Here is a 20,985-nt window from a genome sequence, read left to right on the forward strand (position 1 = left end):
CGTATGAAACAGCCGGCACTCTGTGAGATATATGAGCCAATATCCCACTGCACCGTATGCTGCAGAGGGGATGTGTGCACTGTAAATGAAAAAGAGCATCAGCAGTTCTGGTAATTTGTTGGCATTTGATTAACAATTGCTGTGAATTCCTGGTGACTAGTGGGCATTTTAACCTATTTTCTGCCTTTCGTTATTGCAGCATAAACAGTGAACTGTGATTGCATTACACTCAAATGACTTTTCAAGCTGATCATTAACTCTCTACATTTCTTGTTTGGGGCAGATTCAGGAATACCCAGTGCCACGATTCACCCCACTGGGCCCTCTCTAGTACCCAGAGTGCACTGGGACAGGACGGCAGCTTCCAGAGTGCGCTCGCCTCCTGTGCCGTGGATGGCTGATGTCACGGCAGTCCATTAGAGCCGGAGTGCGAGGGAAGCGTGTGTCTGTCGGGCCACGTTACACAAGGACGACAGTGATGGACTGCCTCGGGGCTACAGTCGGAGCCTCGTTCCTTCCCTCCTCCGACCCTCCGACTCTTGGAGCAACCTCCATGATGCGTCACGATGTCAGTAACAGCCCCCTCTCTCCCTCTCTCTCTCTCTCTCTCTCTCTCTCCACCTCACTCACTTTCCCTTCCCACATGGGCTACAGAAGCAGTTTTGCTGCATCATGAGCCTAGATCCGTCCATATAAGTTTGTATTAAAGTGTGACCCAGCTTATTACACAATTGGTGAAATATCCCTGAAACAATATTACATCATTAGAGTCTAAACATAATCATATAACTGCATCCTCACACACACACACACACACACACACACACACTTCAGATAATGTCCTGTTTAAAAGCTTTTGCAGAGTCAGTGCATCTTGCACTTAAGCTCCAGGGCCAAGTGATTGTCCCATTCAGTATTGTATTGAAGTCTTTTGCAAACTGTAAATATGCAGCTAGACTCTTATATCTATAATGTGACTGGTGGGTTACACACCAGAGAAACGGTGATTCTACCTCTCATCTATGTCAGATTGAAACATCACATCCCCCCCGGCCAGACAGTCAGCTCTTCTCAGCCGGCTCTGAAAGGTTCAGTCTAGAGTGACTGTGCCCCTCGCCGGCCTATCTGTATGAGCACCGCCATTGAGAAAACAAGCCCGCCCAGAGAAGCGTGGCAGACTGCAGAGGCGAGCTATACATACTCAGGGTGAGGGTTGCTTGAAATTGCCCCTCCCAACACACAAAAACACACACACTCTCTACACACCCCACTCTGGCCAAACAATAGCTCTCCTGCTGCAGCTGATGATAAGACTCCCACATTCTGGATCCCATCGATTTCAGGTCTTGCCAAGCATAGCGTGGCACAAATCGTTGGTTTTGTTGAGACTAAAGCTGACCAAGCTGTTTTTCTCTGTCTAGACTGAGATTCATTATTTACACTACAGGAGTTATTGCATGAGAAATAAAAAAGTACCTATAGGCTACTGGATGTTTTACCTACATTTTCATTTTATGTCGATTTAATGCCAGTGTAATTTATCCATCATCCTAGTTGGCATACCCTTTACCCAAATAAGATGTCAATTTTTCAAGTTCATTCAAATATTTGATACAGAGTTTGAATTTATCTCAGCATTGGTTCACAGCAGACTGAGTTGGGGATGGACAAAGCCATTTTACTGTAATTTTCACATCTATTTTGTGTTATTTGTTGCCAGTCACAGGAAAGCAGGAAAGCACACTGAAAGCAATGTTTGCTGATTTCTACCCTTCCACATTGCGACTGCTTGGTGCCATTGTTTGTCCGATTCTTGCAGATGGATCCTCTCCAATGCTCTTATCCAAAAGGCCTTGGTCCATCTGCCAGCTCTGTAGAATCCAAATGTTCTTCACAGCATGATCAGGGCACTAACCACGCTGCACCAGCATATAGCCTCCTGTAACAGTGATGCACACAGGACCACAACACACTCATTCAGCACTCACACTCAAGGTCGTCCTCATTTTATGTCCATGCATGCAGTAGTGTCGCCTGACTGGAAAAACACTATTGACTCTAATGGAACAATTGTCAGGCAATCTGATGGGAATTTCTGCCCTCTCCTTTTCATGCATGACATTATAATTAATAAAAAAGTACAGTCCAACTCATTTGTAAATCATTGATGGATATAAATATAAATAAGTTGCTATATGACTTTCAGTATTTACATGGCAAATTAATTGTTAATTCCATATAGTAGATACATATTCAACTCAAACTAGTTACTGATTCTTTCTCCATTTCGCACAATGTTGCTGCCCCCAACCGATACAAGAAATGTCATTTGTGAGTTTTTAAATATCAGTTATGGCTTCTTTTTTTTTGACAAACAACAGTGGATATGCTAACCATGTGCAAGGGATATAGGCTACAATGAAAGTACAATACAAACAGGGCGGATGTATAGTGCATTTAAAAGAAATTTAAAGAGACATTGTTACACATAATAAATGAATTGAAAATAATATTTTTCAACTTTCAACATTTTCCATTATTTTTCAACTTGGTCATGGTGTAGCCTACTTGCATTGTTGGATATTGTTGGATGTTCATCTTCATATAGGTTGACTTTAAGGTTGACTCCAAACAATACAATCCAAGCAATTATACAAAATCTACATTTCTTCAGCAGTCATGTGTTAGCTAGGGGCACATTGAGGAGTGCACATCTTTCCATGTTTCTGGGGAGGAGTTCATCTAGCTCAGTGGTCCTCAGGTCTGGTCCTTAGGCTCCAGAGTGTGCTGGTTTTCTAGTCTGCCAGGTAGATAATTGCATTCGTCCCAGGTCTAAATTAGTTCCTTATTACAGCTGAAATGAAAGCCACGTGGCAGAATAGAAAACCAGCAGTAGTACCCTGGACCCCGAGGACAACACCTGATTTGAGGACACAGAGTTAGCAGGTTTCCCATGGCACCGCCCCTCTCCCGTAAGACAGCGTTCAGTGCTCAAACTCCCCTTGAGCAAAACTCTGAGCGTCGTGTTGCCAAGGAGACAGACAGAGCCAAGACAAGCCAAGCCAAGCACTGCAGGTACAGTAACATGGCACTCACTTCTTGTCAGTTTTGCCCCCAAACAGCGAGTTAGCTGTGTTATGTGTATATAAATTGTAGAAAACAAACATAAATACGTGTAGTTTCATTTTAAGATTGTTTGAAATAAATTTGTAGCTAAAGTGGCAATAAGCTAGTAGCAGTTTGGCTAGCTAACGTTAACGTGGGGGGTCCAAAAATGTCTTTCACGTGGATAAGCAGGACCACAGAAAGGCCTACACCTGTGTTAGGATGTAAATTCCCAAATTTTGCTAAAGGATTTATCTGCAGTAACACTCACATGTTATAAAACAAATTATCAACACAGAAATATACTATTCTGGTTCATGAAGATAAGCCAGGACCTAGTTACCATTGCTGAGATCTAACACGTTTCATGGCTAGGAACATGGCCAAAAAAAATCATCTTTATCTTAATGTTTCTTGTTTTTAAGCAGAAAAATCAAAGCTGCAAAAATTGTCTACATGACGACTGGGACAATGTCCAAGTCCCTTTATCCTCCGGTGGCAAAACTCAACCAGGCTGGGGACTGCAGGAAGATACGGAGGATCATTGCTGAAGATCCAGACTGGTCCCTTGCTCTAGTGCCTCTTTTATCAAACCTCTGCCTGCAAAACATTGTGAGGAACTTTGAAGGTATGCTGTTGTTTTCAGTATCATTATACACACTCACATCAGTTACATTATAACAAGGACTTGATTGGATTTCATAGAGTGTACTTGCATTTATTACAGAAAACTTCTACCTGTTACAGAAAAGCCCATAATTGAAGAGCTTCTGCCCGGCCATAAAGACTACGTGCTGGAGAGACTGTCCCCTGCTCTGCCCCTGCATGTCACAGCCAACTTGATCAGCGATGAAGGCTACTGGAAGCGTTGCTGCAGCCAGCGGTGGGACCTTTGCGACGTCTCTCAGTACGGCCACAGCTGGAAACGAATGTTCTTTGAGAGGCACCTGGAGAACATTATTGAGCTCTTTATCCCAGATGTGACCGACCCAAAGACGGTTCTAGACATGGTCCCTCTTTGCAAGAACTACGTGAAGAGGCTGGACATCTCCCAGCTGCTGCCGCCCATCAAGGAGCCCCAGAAGGCAGAAGAGGAAGACGGCTCAGACTTGGCTAGTGACAGTGGCTCCGAGGGACCATCTATGGACCACTTTGACTTTGGCATCCTGCTGAACAAGCTGACCAACCTGGAAGAGCTGCATTTGGTGTACAGGGTCAGGCACTGTGGCATGAACTTTGAGTGGAATCTGTTTGAGTTCACCTCCAGAGACTGTGAGTCCCTGGCCAAGGCCCTAAAGTCCTGTAAGACCTTGAAGGTAAATAGTAATTCCTCCTCAGTGCTTTATGGCGCACTGCCCTTTGTAGCACTCTCTCGCAAAGGATGGAGCCTGATCGTCTGGAGCATGTTTTCTTGTTTTATTTCAGCATTCCCTTCTTCCTCGCCAGTTACTAAGCATCATTTACAAAAATGTTTCAAATGTAGTGAAACAGGAAATTCTTGTTGGCATAGTCAGCATTAACTGTATGCTCTACTTACATCAAACAAAAGACAGCAGAGCCGCTGGCTGCAACCTAAATAAGTCATTATTTGATACAACAGTTATGTCACATGAATTCATTACTGCACGGGAACATGGCACAAACACTACTGGTCACTTTGCATGATGGGGAAGCTGTTAGGTTCCCCTCGAGAGGATATTTATTGGAGTTGATATCATTCCTCTGAATTGCTTGCTTTATTTTACCTCATATAGCCTCTCAGTGTTATGTAGTGCTACCACGTTAGTAGCATTTGCTCCTAAAAAATAGCTTTATGCTGTGTAAAAAAAAATTGAAAAGGACGCACATATGTAACTTGTGACTGAAAGTAGCCATGGGCATTTTCAGTTATTTTCACATATTATGCTAAAATTATCTGTTTTCTGTGCTACTTGGAAAAAAAACACTGTCACCACAGTCTGTATTAATCCACATACTGTATTGTTTCCACAGCTTCTGAGGCTCCACCAAAGCAAAGTGGAGGATGACAAATGCCGTCTGCTGGTGAAATACCTCCTGGACCACCCCTCCCTGAGGGAACTCGACCTCTCCCACAACCTGATAGGAGACAGAGGAGCCCGGGCCATCGGCAAGCTGCTCAACAGGAGTCAACTGGAGACCCTGAACATCTACGACAACAACATCAGAGGCCCGGGAGCCCAAGCTATCGCCCATGCCCTGTCCAAGAACTCCACCCTGTTGTCCCTCAACCTGCGTCTGAACCGTCTGGGAGATGAGGGGGGTCAGGCTGTCGGCCAGGCCTTGCTGAACAACAGCACCCTACTCCACCTGCATCTGGGAGCCAACGAGATGAGCGAGCCCGCTGCCATCGTCCTGTCTAAAGTGCTGGTTCAGAACAACACCCTGAAGAGCATCAACCTCTCCTGCAACAGACTGGGCATGGTAAGCAGGGTATTCCTGTACATGGTGGAAGAATTTCTCTTTTAACTGCTTAATAAGTTGCTGTCAAGCCTGTTTGATAGGGCAGTTATCTGCACAGTAAAGTCACTATTTGTCGTTAGTAAATTGGGAAGAAAAGCTACTGCACACCTGTCTTAGAGACAGGTGCAAAGAGACCTAGCCTTAGACAAATAGTAAAACAAGCCATAACTTGCAAGAAATTTATTACAAAAAATGTATACAATGTTTCGGTCTATAAGACCTTCTTGGAACCATCTTTTCAATGTGGGAAATCTGGAAAAAATATTGGTTATCCTTTAAAATGTTTGTGTACAGCAATAATGTACACAGCAATTAGTACACAGGTAATAATATCTTTACTAAACTTAGTAACAGCTTTGTGTAAAATGTTATTGCGGATAGCACTATATTTTGAAACACTGTATTGCCATCACAGCCGAAGCATAGAGTGCAGTTCACTCCTGCCTGTATAGAAACATAGTATCGTGAAGTAAGCAGACAAAATAGCTCAGAAGTACACAGATTTTCAATTATTCATAGATATGTGTTGAAAACATGCAATAATGGAAAGCTGAGTAGGTGTTGTTTCCCCATGGGAGGTGGATCTGAATTTTCCCCTTCTCATGCTCTCTCCTCTTCAAGATTTCCTTGTATGCCTGTGAGTGGAATTCACTGTGGAGGATCGAAAATCACCCACGTAGCAGAAATGCCACGTGCAGCGGCATCAATATCTTTGACCTTGGCCTAGTCTTCACTAAAATAGAAACGCCTGTTTCAGACATAACAATAAAACACTGTTGACAATCACAATAAGCAGTTTAGAAAGTGTAGGACACAGTGGTATATTGTACAGTAAGAGCTGCCGAGGGGCGACTGTTCAAGGTTGTCAAGTCTGTCCGGAGACCTTTGAGGAACAACTGCCTGCGTTGTGCCAAATGTGTTTATTTGTTCCTTCTCTCTCTTTCTCCCTATCTCTGTGTGTGTGTGTGTGTGTGTGTGTGTGTTTGAGTGTGTGTGTAGGATGGAGGTAAAGCTCTGGAGGAGGGGATGTCGCACAACACCACTGTTACAGAATGTGATATCCGTCTGACGGAGGTGGGTCAGGAGAGCGGCTCCTGCATCAGCCAGGCGGTTCGGAACAACCAGAGCAGAGCGCGCAAGAAACAAGCTCAAGAGAGTAAAGCCAAGTAGACACCAGAGCACCTCCATCCAATACAAACCCATCTATATTACTCATTGATCCCTGCCTCAGCTTGGTTCCTGCAGTGCTTCCTCTGTGTTCATTCAGCCGTGGTGCGCCACCACTGCATTACCGCTGCAGCAACAGAAAATGTGAAACGAAAGTAGCCAAATTTCTTCTGAAACACAAAAGGTGCAGTCCTGTTTGGATTAGGTTACAACACTTACTGTCACAGTACAAAATACAGTACACACAATAACTCCTGGAATGCATGGAATATCACAAATTGATGATATCTAACAGTGTAAATGTAACTGAGGGTTTTTCCCTTAAAGTATGTAAAGAAAAATATTTTCAGCTCCAGAAGCACCACTGCTGCATAGAATTTCAGAGAAAACACTATATGTTTCCTATTGATATCTGTCACATATTAGGCATACACTCATATCTTGCACCACAATTAATGGGATGTGGCAACAATTGTCGTGAAATAATTTTTTGACTGAGTTAATTTATTGAGCAGTTGAGTTTATTGAGCCTTTTTTTCAATTTGAATACACAGATTTGGTATGCAGTTTCTTCAACTGTATATGTAACATCAAGGCAACATTGTGGTAGTGTTGGTATACATACAGACTTGCGTTTTTACCTATATCTATTGTTTAATAGTGTAACACCTTTGCTAGACAGCAACAAAACATTTTTTTGTGTAATTTATATTACACGTTTCCCCAGCTGCTGATCCTCTTGCAAAGGTCATTAGCTTTTCTTTAGGATCATATGGAGAGAAAGGCAAAGCACTTCTGTAATTTGATGGTGGACTAATTCAGCTGAAGGTACATACAGCACTGTACATATGATGGAATATTGATATTCTTTAGAGGGTAATAATCACTCAACCTTGTCCCATAGAAAGCTGTGTGCGTGTGTGTGTGTGTGTGTGTGTGTGTTTGTTTGTTTGTTTGTGTGTGTGTGTGCCCATTCCTAAAGAGGTCAGCTCTCCCTGACAACATTTTTAGTTTAATAAAGGTGTATCAAATATAATCTGAAAAATGTAAAAATGGGTTTAAGGGAAACAAAAACCGTTCAAAGTAGTAAATGTAAAGCAGCGCAAAGCACAAAGATGCTGTTGGCTGCATCGCCTGAAACTTTTTTTTTTTTACAAGGGAGTGTATTGACATTTGCTACATATCAAATTTGTCATTTTACATCTGCACATCAAAAATGTCCCAGTACATGTTACCTTTTAGTTGGTGACACATTCAACTAAGCACAAGATACACATTGACAGTCATTCTAACCTCACGCCTCTGCTTTATTTACAGTACAAAACCTTCCTGCCCTAGAGTCTTCTAAATCCACAAAATCCTTTATACAATATTATAAAAAGATGAGCCCCAACGCATTCTTGAGTGAAAGAGTACATGTTATAACAACCTAGTCTACTCTGTACACATGGTAAAGGGTTCAGTGTTTTGCATGACGAAGCCTCGATGCTAACAGTCACCTATGGAGGAAAAATGTCTGGTTATGAACCTTCCAGTCACTGTCCAGTTCATAACCATTTTGAATACCCCAGGTTTGCTTTTTTGACGCTGTTGTTAGGTAAACATTTCACTGGTAAACACGTTGTTTTCCTGCTCTTAACACATGACTACGTATGTACATCACAGTGAAGCCATCTGAGTGAGAGGCTTGATCAAAATGTACCGATGCTCTCTAAGTAGAAAGTGGATGATCATTAATCAGACGTGATGATTACAGTATTTAACAGTGACCAAAATCCAGAATTTGTTCATTCAGTACCTCCTCCTGCAGTAAAGGTAGTAGATAAACACAGGGCAACTTTTTGGGCAATGCTAATGGGCAACATTGTCCAGTGAGATGCCTCAGAATTGTTGCATTGATTACTTAGGGCTATCATGTTGCCAGGAAATATTTAAGTACATTTTACTCCCTTAAATCAATGAACGAATGGATACATTTTAGCTCCCGCATCTCATGTGGTTTCCTGCTGCTGGAAAAATTGCCGCTCCATGTTGCCCAAAAAAGTTGCCTAGTGTTCCACCCTTAGACCACAAACATTCTAAGAGAGATCTAAATATGTGACTCTCATCAAAGGAAAATGAGGACCTTCAGTCCAACATGCATCTCAGTCGTCTCTGACCTTTAGCTCCTGTCCCCTTCATTCGCCCTCCATTATCTGGAATGGGAGCATCAGTGAGGTTATGACAGTTTGGCTAAACATGCCGTGATTTCAAACCCCTCATTTACAAATGACCCAGTTATCACACAGCTGATCCATGCTGAAGCCTTGTAAAAGCTAAAGAGAATACAGACTAAGTTGAGTAAATGGAATGATAACCAGGTAGGAGGATGTTGTCGCAAGCAGAAGCCTCACCCTGACTGCTATCCTGAGTTTGTTAAGGGGCTTGCATAGATGAACCGAGTTATGACAACGGCTGAAGACAGTTAACAGTGTACAGGTTGTTTTCATTCTAAACTGTCATTTGTCATTTGTTGAATGAAATGTGAGGTTTTGACGGAATCCGTGTTTTTCATCATGTCTCCCTATGAGTATTTTCAATGCTTTTTCTGTTATTGCTATCAAGATAGTCACTAACTCTATACCGTTACACCACACATGGAATGTAATGAGTATGGCTAATTGGTCACAATTTACAAGCCCATCATTGGTTAAGACGAGTATTAACAGGACGTGACCTACTATAGACAAGATTCTGATATTTACTGTACTTAGACATGTAATGGTTCTGAGGGTGTTAATGTGTCAGAAGATGATCTAAGAATGATCCGTGTCAATGTATGATTCACGGCACATCTCATGAGATGAAGGTCTGTCAGTTGATAACTGTGCATAACACATCTGTAATTATTGTGTAAGGATTATTCACAAACGTTGAGGAATCAAAGGAATTAAGTATGAATTGAGTGAGTGATGTGATTGTGCTTGGGGATTTTACAGTTAAAACAGGCTGAATTGTTGGATTTTGGAAGATAATTCCTAGTAATGAGTTTCTCAAGTTCAATAAACATTGACTGCACTCAATGTTTATACGTTTATAGCCTTGATTTTCATTACTGTTTACAGTACATGTTAGCTATTGTTTATGGCTTGGCTCACAAACAACATTAAATCACCTACAACTGGCATGACTAGGGTACTGTATGTACTCAGTTGAGAAGAAATTTATTTTTAGGTCTTTCAAGTAATCCTGTCATATTAAATCTGTCGTTATCAGTAGTTGAATCCAGGCCTCTGCCTATTTCTAGTCTCTTTGATGGCCAGCTCTCTGGCTGTCTCTCGGATATGCATCAGCAGCAGTAGCAGCACATGGCCGGCTATATGAGAGCTGTTTTACATTATGAGGAAAACTCATCTTCAATATTTTTGGGGTGTGATTCTTGGAACCTACACCCTAAACCGCGATGAGTAGCACTTATCACTGTCAGTGATAAGTCACATGTCAGTCACATGTTTCTGCTACCATGTATCATGTGCTATTATGAATGTGAATTCTACTTTGTTGATTCTACTTTCCACTTGTTTTAATGGGTTGATGTTGAGATGAGATGGCTATATATTATGCTATTGTAAGTAACGGTTGATCGTTAGGCACTTAAACAAAGAGGTAGACCGAAGAAAAATATTGCCAAATATGAAATTAAATTGATCTTTGAGACTTTGAACTAGCTGTTGAGATTGCTATATTAATATTGTGGTGAGGTTGTTCATTTTCAGTTGGCCGTTATACAAAATGTACAGGTTGTATTGATTAACAAACAGTTTGAGGAAGTGTTGTGGATTCAGTTTGAAGTTCTGGTGTCCTTTAGCCCTCCTGCACTAAATTATTCATTGAGTATGTTGCTATATTTAGAAAGCCAGGGAGTATAATGTCATTGCAACCAAGCTGATTTTGAACTAACTGGATATTTCAACCTCTCGATTAGACATTATCTTCACACTATGAAAATGTACTCCATTCTGTGAGCAGTGACTTTGAACGAGCACACTCAGATCATATAGCGTCAAAATGTTTCACATGCAAATGTTGAGGTTTTATATTTGGGCCTAAGTCAATTTCACTTCAAGCCACAAGCCATATGATTTACTTCAGACACACTATTGAGGCATGTTAATTATGCTTTGACAAAGAGGCGGATATCTTTTTTTTACATTTTCCCTCATGACTCACATGACTTGTGTGAGTCTGGTTTTCTCAGTGTTTGAGAATTTCCCGTTTGGGCATCCACTAGTTATTATATTCCTTCCATTTCTTGGCAATGTCTTGGGCTACTGATGAGTCAAACCCCATTTCAGACTTCAAATACTATGCTGTGTAGAGAATTTTAGTCATATCCTTGCAAATAGTTTTTCTGTGACTAAGATCTACAACAAGCAAATGTAACTATGGCATTTACAGTGGGACGTTTCTCCCCTTTGTATTCCGTGCTTATTCACCTCTGCTCTTTATAGATATTGCAGGACAGCAACATGACACTTTGGCGACCAAAACTCAAACTGATACAAAGAGAGAACGGTAGTTTGTCCAGTACATTAAAGTACTGAGCAGTATGGTCCTTGCTGCAGAGTATATTTCAAACAACAGTCTCAGAGCATCTGTTTTTCCCTGACTTTTTGAGTGTACTGTAATGATTTTTCCAGACATACTTTTAAATTGTCCCGTTATTCATTGTGATACTGATTCTGGAGAATTTGATACTGTTGTGAACCACTTTTGAAATTATTTAAGAAATCCTTGTTTGTGGTAACCCATGGGTTGCTGAGTTACTGTACCTCTGTTGTAAAGGGGTGGGGAACAAGTCTATATTAGCCCAAGCCTGGGGTAAAGAGAAGGTTCATCTGCCTGTGAGCTTGTTTCCAGGGAGAAAGATCATTATATTCCTTGCTCAGGTCAGCTCAGCCAGGTCTGGCAGCTGCGGGTCATAGGGAGGTCTCCACACAGGAGCCGTTTCTGTGCAGGGAGCGGTGGTCGTGGTTGAGGCAGCCTTCGTTGCGGTGTACGATGAGCACGGGGAAGTAGAGTGCGTCCTGGTAGGCTGGAGGGTTCTCTTCGCTTGCCTGCTGGCCTGACAGACAGCGCGTGCTCTCCGTGGGACAGGACCGCTCATTCAGGCTCCCGCTGCTTCTCCATAGGCAGCTCCGCCGGGAGCCGTACAGCCGACCCAGGGAGAAGCGGCTGGCGCTGAAGGGGATCCGCGGGCTTCCTCCGTTGCAGATGCTGAGGGCGCTGCGAGAGAAGATGGAGGAGCTGCTGATGGTGCGGTGGCAGCGCTCGCAGTTCTGCCTGTAGCCGCCGCATGCGGAGTAGCTGTTGCTGCTCCCTGAGAGCTGGGCCAGGTCCATGAGAACCGCCTCGGAATAGCTGGGCACCAGCTGTTGGTTGGAGCGGATGTGCCACTCCAGCTCTGTGCTGTCGATGGTGTTGACCCGTGGGATGTGGCGGCAATAGGGCCGTTCCTCGGACGGCGTTACTGGGACGTAGTCAAAGCCGAACAGCTTCTCCACGTGGTAGTGGACACAGGCGGTGCGGTACTCTGTCAGCACCCGCAGAGGCCAGGAGAGGGTGAAAGCAGCCGCCACCCAGAACACGGAGTTGGACGCGTACCACGGAAGGTGATTAGGATCAGAAAAGGCAATCATATACTCCTTAAAGTCTACATTCTTGAGGTGCATCCCCTCACGGGCCTCCATGTAGTCGTCCAGGCCCTCATTCTCTGTGAAGAACCTGGCCCGCTGGGTCAGGTAGGAGTTCTCGGACTCCACGTTGGCAAAGCTAAAGCACTTGGTGAACCTCAGCCTGGAGATAGGGAAGCCCTCAAGGCCCAGCAGGTGCTTCGAGATGTCCTTAACCCCACAGTTCCCGTAGTCAAACTCCGCCTCGGCCACATGGGTGTTGACTCGCTCGTGGTAGACCTGCGTAGTGGTGTAGGCGTCTCCGTTACGGTAGCGCGTCACCTGCCGGGTCCTCCTGACATAGTGGTAGCTGATGGCCTTCCACCAGATGCAGGGCGTGGCCTGCTGCATGCGCTGGATGCGCTCCGCCACACTTTCCACATCCACCTTGTACTGCAGCTCGTTCCTGGTGTAGCAGTGCCAGCACTCCACCAGGTAAACCACATACAGCATGACCAGGAAGGCCAGGGGGATGTAGATGTAGCCGTTGGAGCAGGGGCTGTCGTGGTACATCATGGACTTGCCCTTGTACGCGCTGTCGAAGGAGAGGCGTGTGACCTTGGTCACCTGGCACCAGGCCATGGCCCCGACGCAGCCGTACATGAGCAGCGACAGCAGCAGGCATTTCCAGTGGCTTTCCCGACACAGGGCCTTAGTCAGGGACTGTTTCTGGGGCCGCTGCTGCACAGAACAAGACAAAACAGAGATAAGCCTATGGAAAAGCACTGCAAATATCTTTTCATTAAGAACAATGGTTGTCGAAAATCAAATATGTACTCCTGCCTGGAAGTAATTGGTGCTTTTATGAGTATTGACACTAGAATTTCACAGACTAAAATGTAATTATCTTTAGCTTTATGCTTTATCAGTAACCTCAAAGCAGTTGCTCAATTAGCACTGCAATATTGTGATGTGATTTCACAAAACGTTGTTAACATAAAATGGTAATTTATTTGACTGATGTGACTATGGCCTAAATATCTGTTTGGAATATATTTAGAGATGGTAAAAAAGCAGTAACTCTTGGTGGCATATAAAATATTTAGGGAAATATTCAGCGTTCTAAGTGCTTTTACATAGTTTATGCATGAGCTGTAAGCCAATTGCCATGTTTTGGTCTGCCCTTGTTATAATCAAAAGACTCACCCACTCCCATCATCAAATTCAACAAAACTATTTTAATAAAGTAAAAGTACAATATTAAATATATACCTTGTAGCCAACAAGGAACACTGTTATAGGAAACTAGTATGTGGGTGTGTACATGGCCATGCATGTGTGTATGTAAATGTGAATTGAATCTTTTTTGTATTTGGGAATAGAAAAGAATAAAAGAACAAAGACTATCTGAGGGCATGAGAAACCCCACTCTTTTAATGTCAAACCACCCAGAAAAAAGCAACCGTTTCACTGAGGCACATAAAGCCGGTGCCATCCTTTATCACCTCGGGGCATTGCAAGCCCCAATGCCTGCATCAAGAGCTAGTCAGGCCTTATGGGAATGCTGCCACACACACTTGGCAGACATTCAAAAACCCCAGGAAGGATGGATTATAGCTAAATTCATTCAAAAAATTTGAATAACAGACATCGCACAGGGGTACAGGCTAACATGCATAGGGATAAGACACTTAAGACAGGTTAGCTTCTCAGCCTATTCCATAGGACAATCCATAGGTCAAACCGCATCTAGGAGAGGGGGCGTGACCACAACAGTCAAATCAACCAGCAGACTGCATTGATGTCTTTGACCCAACATGTCTGCTCTGTGCTCTTCGAGTGACAGAGGAGAGTAAATAATAGATGTTCTTTCTCCATAATTATCTTCCCCACCTTTGGTCACACGGTCCCCGAGTCCCATACCGACCCAACCCAACACCCCACAGGGCAGAGGGGATTAGCATTGAAATTCCCTATTGGGATGAGCCTAGTGCAATAGGAATATTTACTCGCTGGTAGCCTGTGCATGCTCTGCAGCTATAATCAATAGAACATGACATACTTTCTGGCTCACGTTACACATTATGGCCTCGGTTTGAGCAGCAGAAATAATGATGTGTGGTTGCGCACGGAAGATAATAATGGGATGGACTGTGGAGGACTGCATTACCTCTGCATCTGAAATGTCTCCCTGCCAGTATCTGGTGTAACTATCCTTTGTGCCATTATCTAAGCAAATATACAGTATATGGCAGTACAACATTGAAACTTGCAATGAAATCAAAGGAAAAAATATATTGAAAATAGCAGTCACGCACATTTGGGGGCTTGAAGATTTATGTAAATTATGGTGAAGCTCACAAAATACTGTTATAAGCAAATTTTACCCTTGACTTAAAAGGATCATTTCTGTTTTTCATGTGACAGGAAAAAATATGTGATAGATGGCTCTTTGGTGTGAGCGCAGTCTAAGAAGCAGGTGAAACCAGAATACATATCAGGGCTCAAGGGTGTGTGCTCACATCTGCTTTGTTGAAATATTTGGGAGGAAAGGGAATAGGCCTATATGTTGGAGCATGATGAAAATAATTGAATATGTGCATCCTTGCTTTGAATATGAAGTGGCATATATGCTCCTTGTCCTTTTCAGTTTGAGAGGAAGCATGAATTTATTTTTAAGTCTATGGTGATTCTGCCCAAAACTTGAATCATGTCACAGTTGCCAGTACAGCTCCCATTCATTTAGCATTAGTGTTGGCTAAATTTAGGCAATGCATTCCCAATTCAGCTGAATGTTAGACTACCATCAGGCCAAAGAACCATCTGAATATCACATATAAAACAAGAACTGTCCTTTAAAAAGGGAACACCACTAATTTAAGAATTCATTTAGGTTATTTCCATTTCTTACCACAGTCTTATCAGTATTTTTCAACATTAACAACTCTCTTCCAGAGCTAGAATCCAGAGAATCAGCTCTGATTAAGGATGTCATATCAGTGTAGAGCTGGGAGACGCTCCATGGGCAATGAAGGGGAGACTGACTTTGTGGATTAACTGAATGTTTGTCTGAACTTTAAAATACAACCAAGCTTTATTTTCTATTAGAGATATCAATTCTGAGGTACTTTTTCACAATAAGGGACCTTTCAATTAAAATTCAAATCATAGTAGAGCTGTCCAGTAGGCTTATGGATAGGAGCAATGAAAGAAATTACCTGGAAAGTGAAAACAGTGGTATTTTCCTTTTAGATGCATTTGACAAAGCAATTCCTGTAGCCTGGCTGACTGGCAAGAAAAGCACCTCTACCTGACTTGTTATGTATTTGATTGTCTATTTTGGTCTGAATCTTATGAAACATAGGGGGAAAAAAACCCTACCTAACATATTACTCATGCAGGGACACCCAAAGTAGATGAGAGGGGAGAATACGCAAACCTAGGAAACCGTGGGTATATTCTGATGACCAACTTGGATTTAATGAAGCAGAAGAAAACATCAAGCAAATGGAAACTGAGCTAATTGTAGCAAAAATAGGAAACCGTTTTCTTACAGTGTTTGTGATTTTAATGCTGTCCCCATGGATATGATGAAGGAACATAATGAAGCTATATCTAAAATTGGAGCAACACAGATTGGTAATTAACACAGTTATGGTGTCAGGAAAAAAGCCTCTGAGGTGGAATCAGCGGGAGACATCGGTAATGGTGTTCGGTTGAAATTGTGTGGATTTTTATTTTTCATACCGAAAAAGGTGTTGATTAAACACATAGGGAAGTTGTGAAAGAAGTCCCCACTTTCTGCAAGGACTATATTTGGATGTCTGAATGGTTTTACTGTAGGTATACTGACACAGTTACAGCATCTACTCGAGAATACAAACAACTAATTTAACCAGCATGTAAAATGTAATAGTAGAAATGTAGGGAATAGAAAACAACATACTGTTTTATTATGAGGATATCCTGAGGGAGAGGTTACCTGCCTGCATAGCCATAATGTTATAGCCAATTGGAACAGAGCAAATTCAGTGATGAATCAAGTTCAATGATAAATATATTGATATATTATTGCTTACTCATTGTGACTTTAAAATCAGTAGAATTCATCACAACATGTGCATATTGTGTTTCTATGGTTTAAAATAGAGGTTAAAAAGCATGTCAGTATACTTTTATGAGATCAGTATGGCTTTGATAATGTCACTTTACAGTAGGCTAGTATGTGTAGTAGGTCTACATTATATAAATCCAAACTGAAAGGGCATTAGGACTCCATTTTGAATGAAAGTTGTTGTTTATAGAAGAGGGAAAAAATCCATAAAACAACAGCCTGTTGGGAAATTCAATCCATATTTTATAAAACGTTCCAGTCAGAGCCTTCAAGACCTGAGAAGCTGCAGAGACTATTATTATTAACCAGACTATTATGGTGCCTTTAAGTAAGTGCCTTTCACACTCATGGACACTTTCTCTTGACATAATAAGACCAGCCAGGTTATATAAAAACCCTCTTGTGTAATGGAGATCTCACTTGTCCAACATGTGTGTTCATGAGGGTTAGTAGTTTTAACTGGGGTATTTGAGAGTCTATAAATCAATCACTAAATAAGGGGAGAAAGGTTTAGCCTATTTCACCAAAAAATGTCTTAAATCTATTTAATTCATAACAGGCAACACCTCCTTTAAGGACTTGAATCCCAGTTTCCCCATGGCACATTTTAGACCTCTCCTGTGTTTTCGAATTAGCCTACAAATCAACACAATCTGTTGTTGTCAACTGTCAGCTGCATTAATGGAGAGTGTTAATGCAATCTTGGGACCATGACAGCAGCCTATGGCTAGTTATTACAATATTTAAGTCATACTGATGTCAGTCCCCACAGCGTAATAAACTGTCTGGAGCAAGATTTCCCAGTCCTTTTCATGTCAAGAACCTTTGCGTTTGGAGGATTTTTGTTGGGAGAGATAGCATTGAGGAGTGGAAACCTCTCACTGTGCTAAAGCTTGGTGCATAAAATAACAGTGCCAGTGAAATTAAACTCTCATTTTGCTGAGGACCCGCTTGGGCCCTTTCCAGGACCCCCTAGTGGGCCCCGGACCCCACTTTGGGAACCACTGGTCTAGAAGGGAGCCAGACAAACAAGATACAGCCACGCACGGTCACACTCTCGGGTGCGTGCTTGGACGTCCAGGCTCATATCAGTAGGCTATAGCTGCATTATTCGGCCATTAATACAATGTAATCCCATAAGAAATCCAATTTATCTGCCGCTCGCAGCGCTCCGTGATGCGTTTATCCAGTGAGTGGCCCTAATTGAGCCATATAATCACGGAAATCTGATTACTGGAGTGCGATTATGGGGATTCCGCTGTGATAGCAAGGAATTGTCACATCAATTAAGAGCACAATTCGCCCCGCGTGCATCTTGAAAATGATCCCAATGGAAAGACTGGTGCTCACCTCTTCTCTGGGGCTCTCCGGGTCCTCTTCGGGGACGGTGGTGGTGCTGCTTTCACTGGCCGTTGCAGCCGATGCTGGGGACATGTTGACAACGGTGCAAAAAACGGGGCATGGATCTCCTGGTGGGAATGGGGGTTTCCAAATCGCGGCGAAACATAAACACACCGACAACCGCCCCGCGCATCGTCTAGCGGGAGCCCAAATGGAAACACTCAGATGACAAAAGATGCATCATCCCCGCATCTTCCAGGTGAGCAGCCGCGGGGGGAATCCGCTCATTGTATCAGCGCCAGCTCGGAAGACGCACAAATCAAAGACTCCTCCTGCGCTGCAATGACTAGATGTTGAAGACCGCAAAAGGAGGCAATAATAGGAAATGGCAAAGGCACCAGTCAGCTTCCCGTAGGCGTAGTAGCCATGGCAGCCGCTGAAGCTGTGGAGCAGGAGAGCAGAGTACTACCGGAGCGGGACAAAGACAGGGAGGCAAGAACACGTGTGAACGGCCAGCCCGACACCACGATGTAAATAACAGAGATCCCCGTTAAATCACGACAGCACAGAGGCGGTGCTGCGGTGAGAAACCCACCCCCTGCAGCCCATGAGGGTGCATGACCTTGTCTGTGTGGCCCAATCATGACTATCTCTTAGAAAATGAACTGTAATAATTCGGTGACAAATAAACAAAAAGAAAAGATTCTGCACAAATATCACAGCAAAGTCCCTATATGCCTAAATATGATTGGAATATTAGTGATACTGTAGGAGATAAATAAATACCATGAAGTAGGAAAAGTTCACTGTAAGCTCACTATTGAGTACTACCACACTTTAAGTCCCTATGGGTATGGTGTTACCATAGGAGACACAAAAATACCACAGATACAGTATATGTCCCTATAGGAATATTATAGTGTATGGAACACTCAGCACAAAACAATGGTCTCTTTCAAAATAACATGGATGTTGTTTAATTTCATAATCAAACAGTTGGTCTTCATTCATTCACTCAAGCACAAACACTTTATTAAGATTTCCATTGACTTTAAGGGAAACTTAAAACCTACAGATTTTCAGATCAAACCTCATATATTGTTATATATGAAGACTTAGTTAATCTCATTTCCAAAATACTTTTGCTATTAAGTCTTTTTGTAGACTCATCTAATTTGCATTTCATATGGAGAGATATCATTACAGACCGCTTTTGATTCTGTGTAGTTTTGTCAGTTGCTTCACCATATCAGTGTGCATCAGTACTGACAGAGATTAAAAGCATTTTATTTTTTTTTATAATTTGTCACAACCCTTTATGGCTTTCTCTTCTTTAAGATTGTGCACCATCAACAGACTTTATTGTTTCCTTTGAAGATATCACATCAGATACAAAACCAACATGTCTTTTTTCATCCACCACAACTGAAGTTTATAAAAGATCATCAGAAGATACAAGCTCATTTTCCACCTTGAACTCTATAAAACGAGACAAGAAGAATTCCCCTGTTATAATCACCCTTTGCATCTTGGGGCATATTTATAGAAAGGCTTAGATTTAGGCATTTAGTCAACTGACCATATATTCCACTCTGCACTACAATAGGCTTACACAAGAAGCCATCCTACAGTAGACTCACACTGAGATGATTCAAATGCAAGAAGCTGCAGTTTGAGTTAGAGATATAGTCACATTCCGTTTATCTGATTTTACTTGACTTAATTTGACTTTTATGTGAAATACAAATTGAATGAGTCTACTTTGCCTGGCGGAATGAATGAATACATTTAACATTTACATCTTTTGTGTTTTGTTTTCTTATGTTAGGGAACTGCTTTGCCTTGTGGTGACCCTACAGTCATGTTGGCACAGAAACTGTTTATCATAGCCCACAGTATGGACATTGGACTGGACTGTGGGCATAAAATAGACCACATGAAATAAGTAAACATGACAGCAGATGACATAAAAACAGGTGGCTGTTTTTGGCAGAAGTAACTGCTTCTCTATAACAGCCTATATGGTGAGGCTATTGTTTCATGCACTATATTTAAGATGAATGCAGCCCACTCAAAAGCAGGGAGCAGTAGCTGTCTAAGTGTGCCCTCTAAAGGCCGTACCATAACAAGTCTGTTCAGGTTGGACAAGACAAACAGAGGGTGATAGCTATGTTATTCTTAAGCTTTTGGGATGGGAATAATTAGGTAACACTGTTTTTGTGTATTTTTGCATGTAGGCCAAGGTCTATGACAGAGAAAGAAAGACAAAAAAACAGAATAATTTCAGACCAGAAGGTCTGAGACAAATTGAATCATGTTATAGGCTAAAGTAGCCTACCACTGGGAAGATAGTTGCCAAACAGCTATACACACTATGGATTTGTGTAATATCAAAGTGCAGATTCATGTGCTCCAAGTTGTGGGCCCCTAGCAGTCCCGTTGCAGTATTAATGTTTGTTCAATGTCAGCTCCTCAGATGCTGTCAAACTCAACGGGCCAACATTTACGTCTTCCAGCTTCAGTTTTTGCAGGTTCTTTCTGAAAAGGCCGAAAATCCCTGGATAATCACCCTGTAGTTTCATGCTGCAGCCCGTGTCAAGCTAACCAGAATAAAAGATACAACTTCCGGTAATAGCTTTCAAAATAAAACCTACACGAAAGGGAAATACTATACGTAAGGAAGAAACTGTTTTTGTGTGTTTCAGCCCTGGCATGTTTTGCCTTGACTGGTCCTTCCATCTATCCATCCACCCATTGACAGTCGACATTAAGCCTCTACAGATAACAACGCTATAGGTCCTATTCCTCACTCTTCACAATTACACTTCCGATGTGAATAGGCCTATCTAAAATAAAATCTACCATTGCTTTGTCTGTTTTACAATTAAAGAAAGTTGTGTGCTTTGTAGCTACAAGTCATAGTCTATTTTCCTTAAGCCCTACAATATGATTCAAATGCATTGCATAGGATGTGAGATTTGAGATGCACCTCAATTTAAAGCTTACAGTCGGCACTAACAAAAGTGCGCTCTTAAAGGATCAGAAAAATATGATAAATTCATACAGTAAACAAGTCGACAGGTTGAGACAAATTTTAGGCTTTTATTTCGAAAATCGCATACTTTC

The 20,985-nt window shown here is 42.2% G+C and overlaps 2 protein-coding genes across 2 annotated transcripts; one reads left to right on the plus strand and one right to left on the minus strand.

The window, feature by feature from the left end:
• Positions 1–3,576: 3,576 nt before the first annotated feature.
• Positions 3,577–6,756, plus strand: tcte1 (t-complex-associated-testis-expressed 1). The gene is made up of 4 exons (XM_071537219.1): positions 3,577–3,733; positions 3,853–4,421; positions 5,098–5,547; positions 6,586–6,756. Exons 1-4 carry the CDS (start codon positions 3,577–3,579, stop codon positions 6,754–6,756), a joined length of 1,347 nt encoding a protein of 448 aa, XP_071393320.1.
• Positions 6,757–11,711: 4,955 nt separating this feature from the next.
• On the minus strand, positions 11,712–17,952 carry tmem151ba (transmembrane protein 151Ba). Its single transcript, XM_071537228.1, has 2 exons — positions 17,869–17,952; positions 11,712–13,145 (listed from the first exon to the last, which is right to left on the minus strand). Exons 1-2 carry the CDS (start codon positions 17,950–17,952, stop codon positions 11,712–11,714), a joined length of 1,518 nt encoding a protein of 505 aa, XP_071393329.1.
• Between the last annotated feature and the right edge of the window lie 3,033 nt (positions 17,953–20,985).

The sequence above is a fragment of the Centroberyx affinis genome, unplaced genomic scaffold (genome assembly GCF_046629955.1).
Source record: "Centroberyx affinis isolate AG114_WGS23_722 - 3 ecotype Tasmania unplaced genomic scaffold, CSIRO-AGI_Caff_v1 ptg002997l_1, whole genome shotgun sequence".
In the NCBI taxonomy this organism is placed as follows: domain Eukaryota; kingdom Metazoa; phylum Chordata; class Actinopteri; order Beryciformes; family Berycidae; genus Centroberyx; species Centroberyx affinis.

What these genes read in the sequence shown, in the direction of transcription:
- tcte1 (XM_071537219.1), top strand. Translation starts at nt 3,577, where the DNA reads ATGTCCAAGTCCCTTTATCCTCCGGTGGCAAAACTCAACCAGGCTGGG. An exon ending in CATTGTGAGGAACTTTGAAG is followed by an intron (nt 3,734 to 3,852) that starts GTATGCTGTTGT and finishes TACCTGTTACAG; the next exon opens with AAAAGCCCATAATTGAAGAG. An exon ending in AGTCCTGTAAGACCTTGAAG is followed by an intron (nt 4,422 to 5,097) that starts GTAAATAGTAAT and finishes TTGTTTCCACAG; the next exon opens with CTTCTGAGGCTCCACCAAAG.
- tmem151ba (XM_071537228.1), bottom strand. Translation starts at nt 17,952, where the DNA reads ATGTCCCCAGCATCGGCTGCAACGGCCAGTGAAAGCAGCACCACCACC. An exon ending in CGGAGAGCCCCAGAGAAGAG is followed by an intron (nt 13,146 to 17,868) that starts GTGAGCACCAGT and finishes TGTTCTGTGCAG; the next exon opens with CAGCGGCCCCAGAAACAGTC.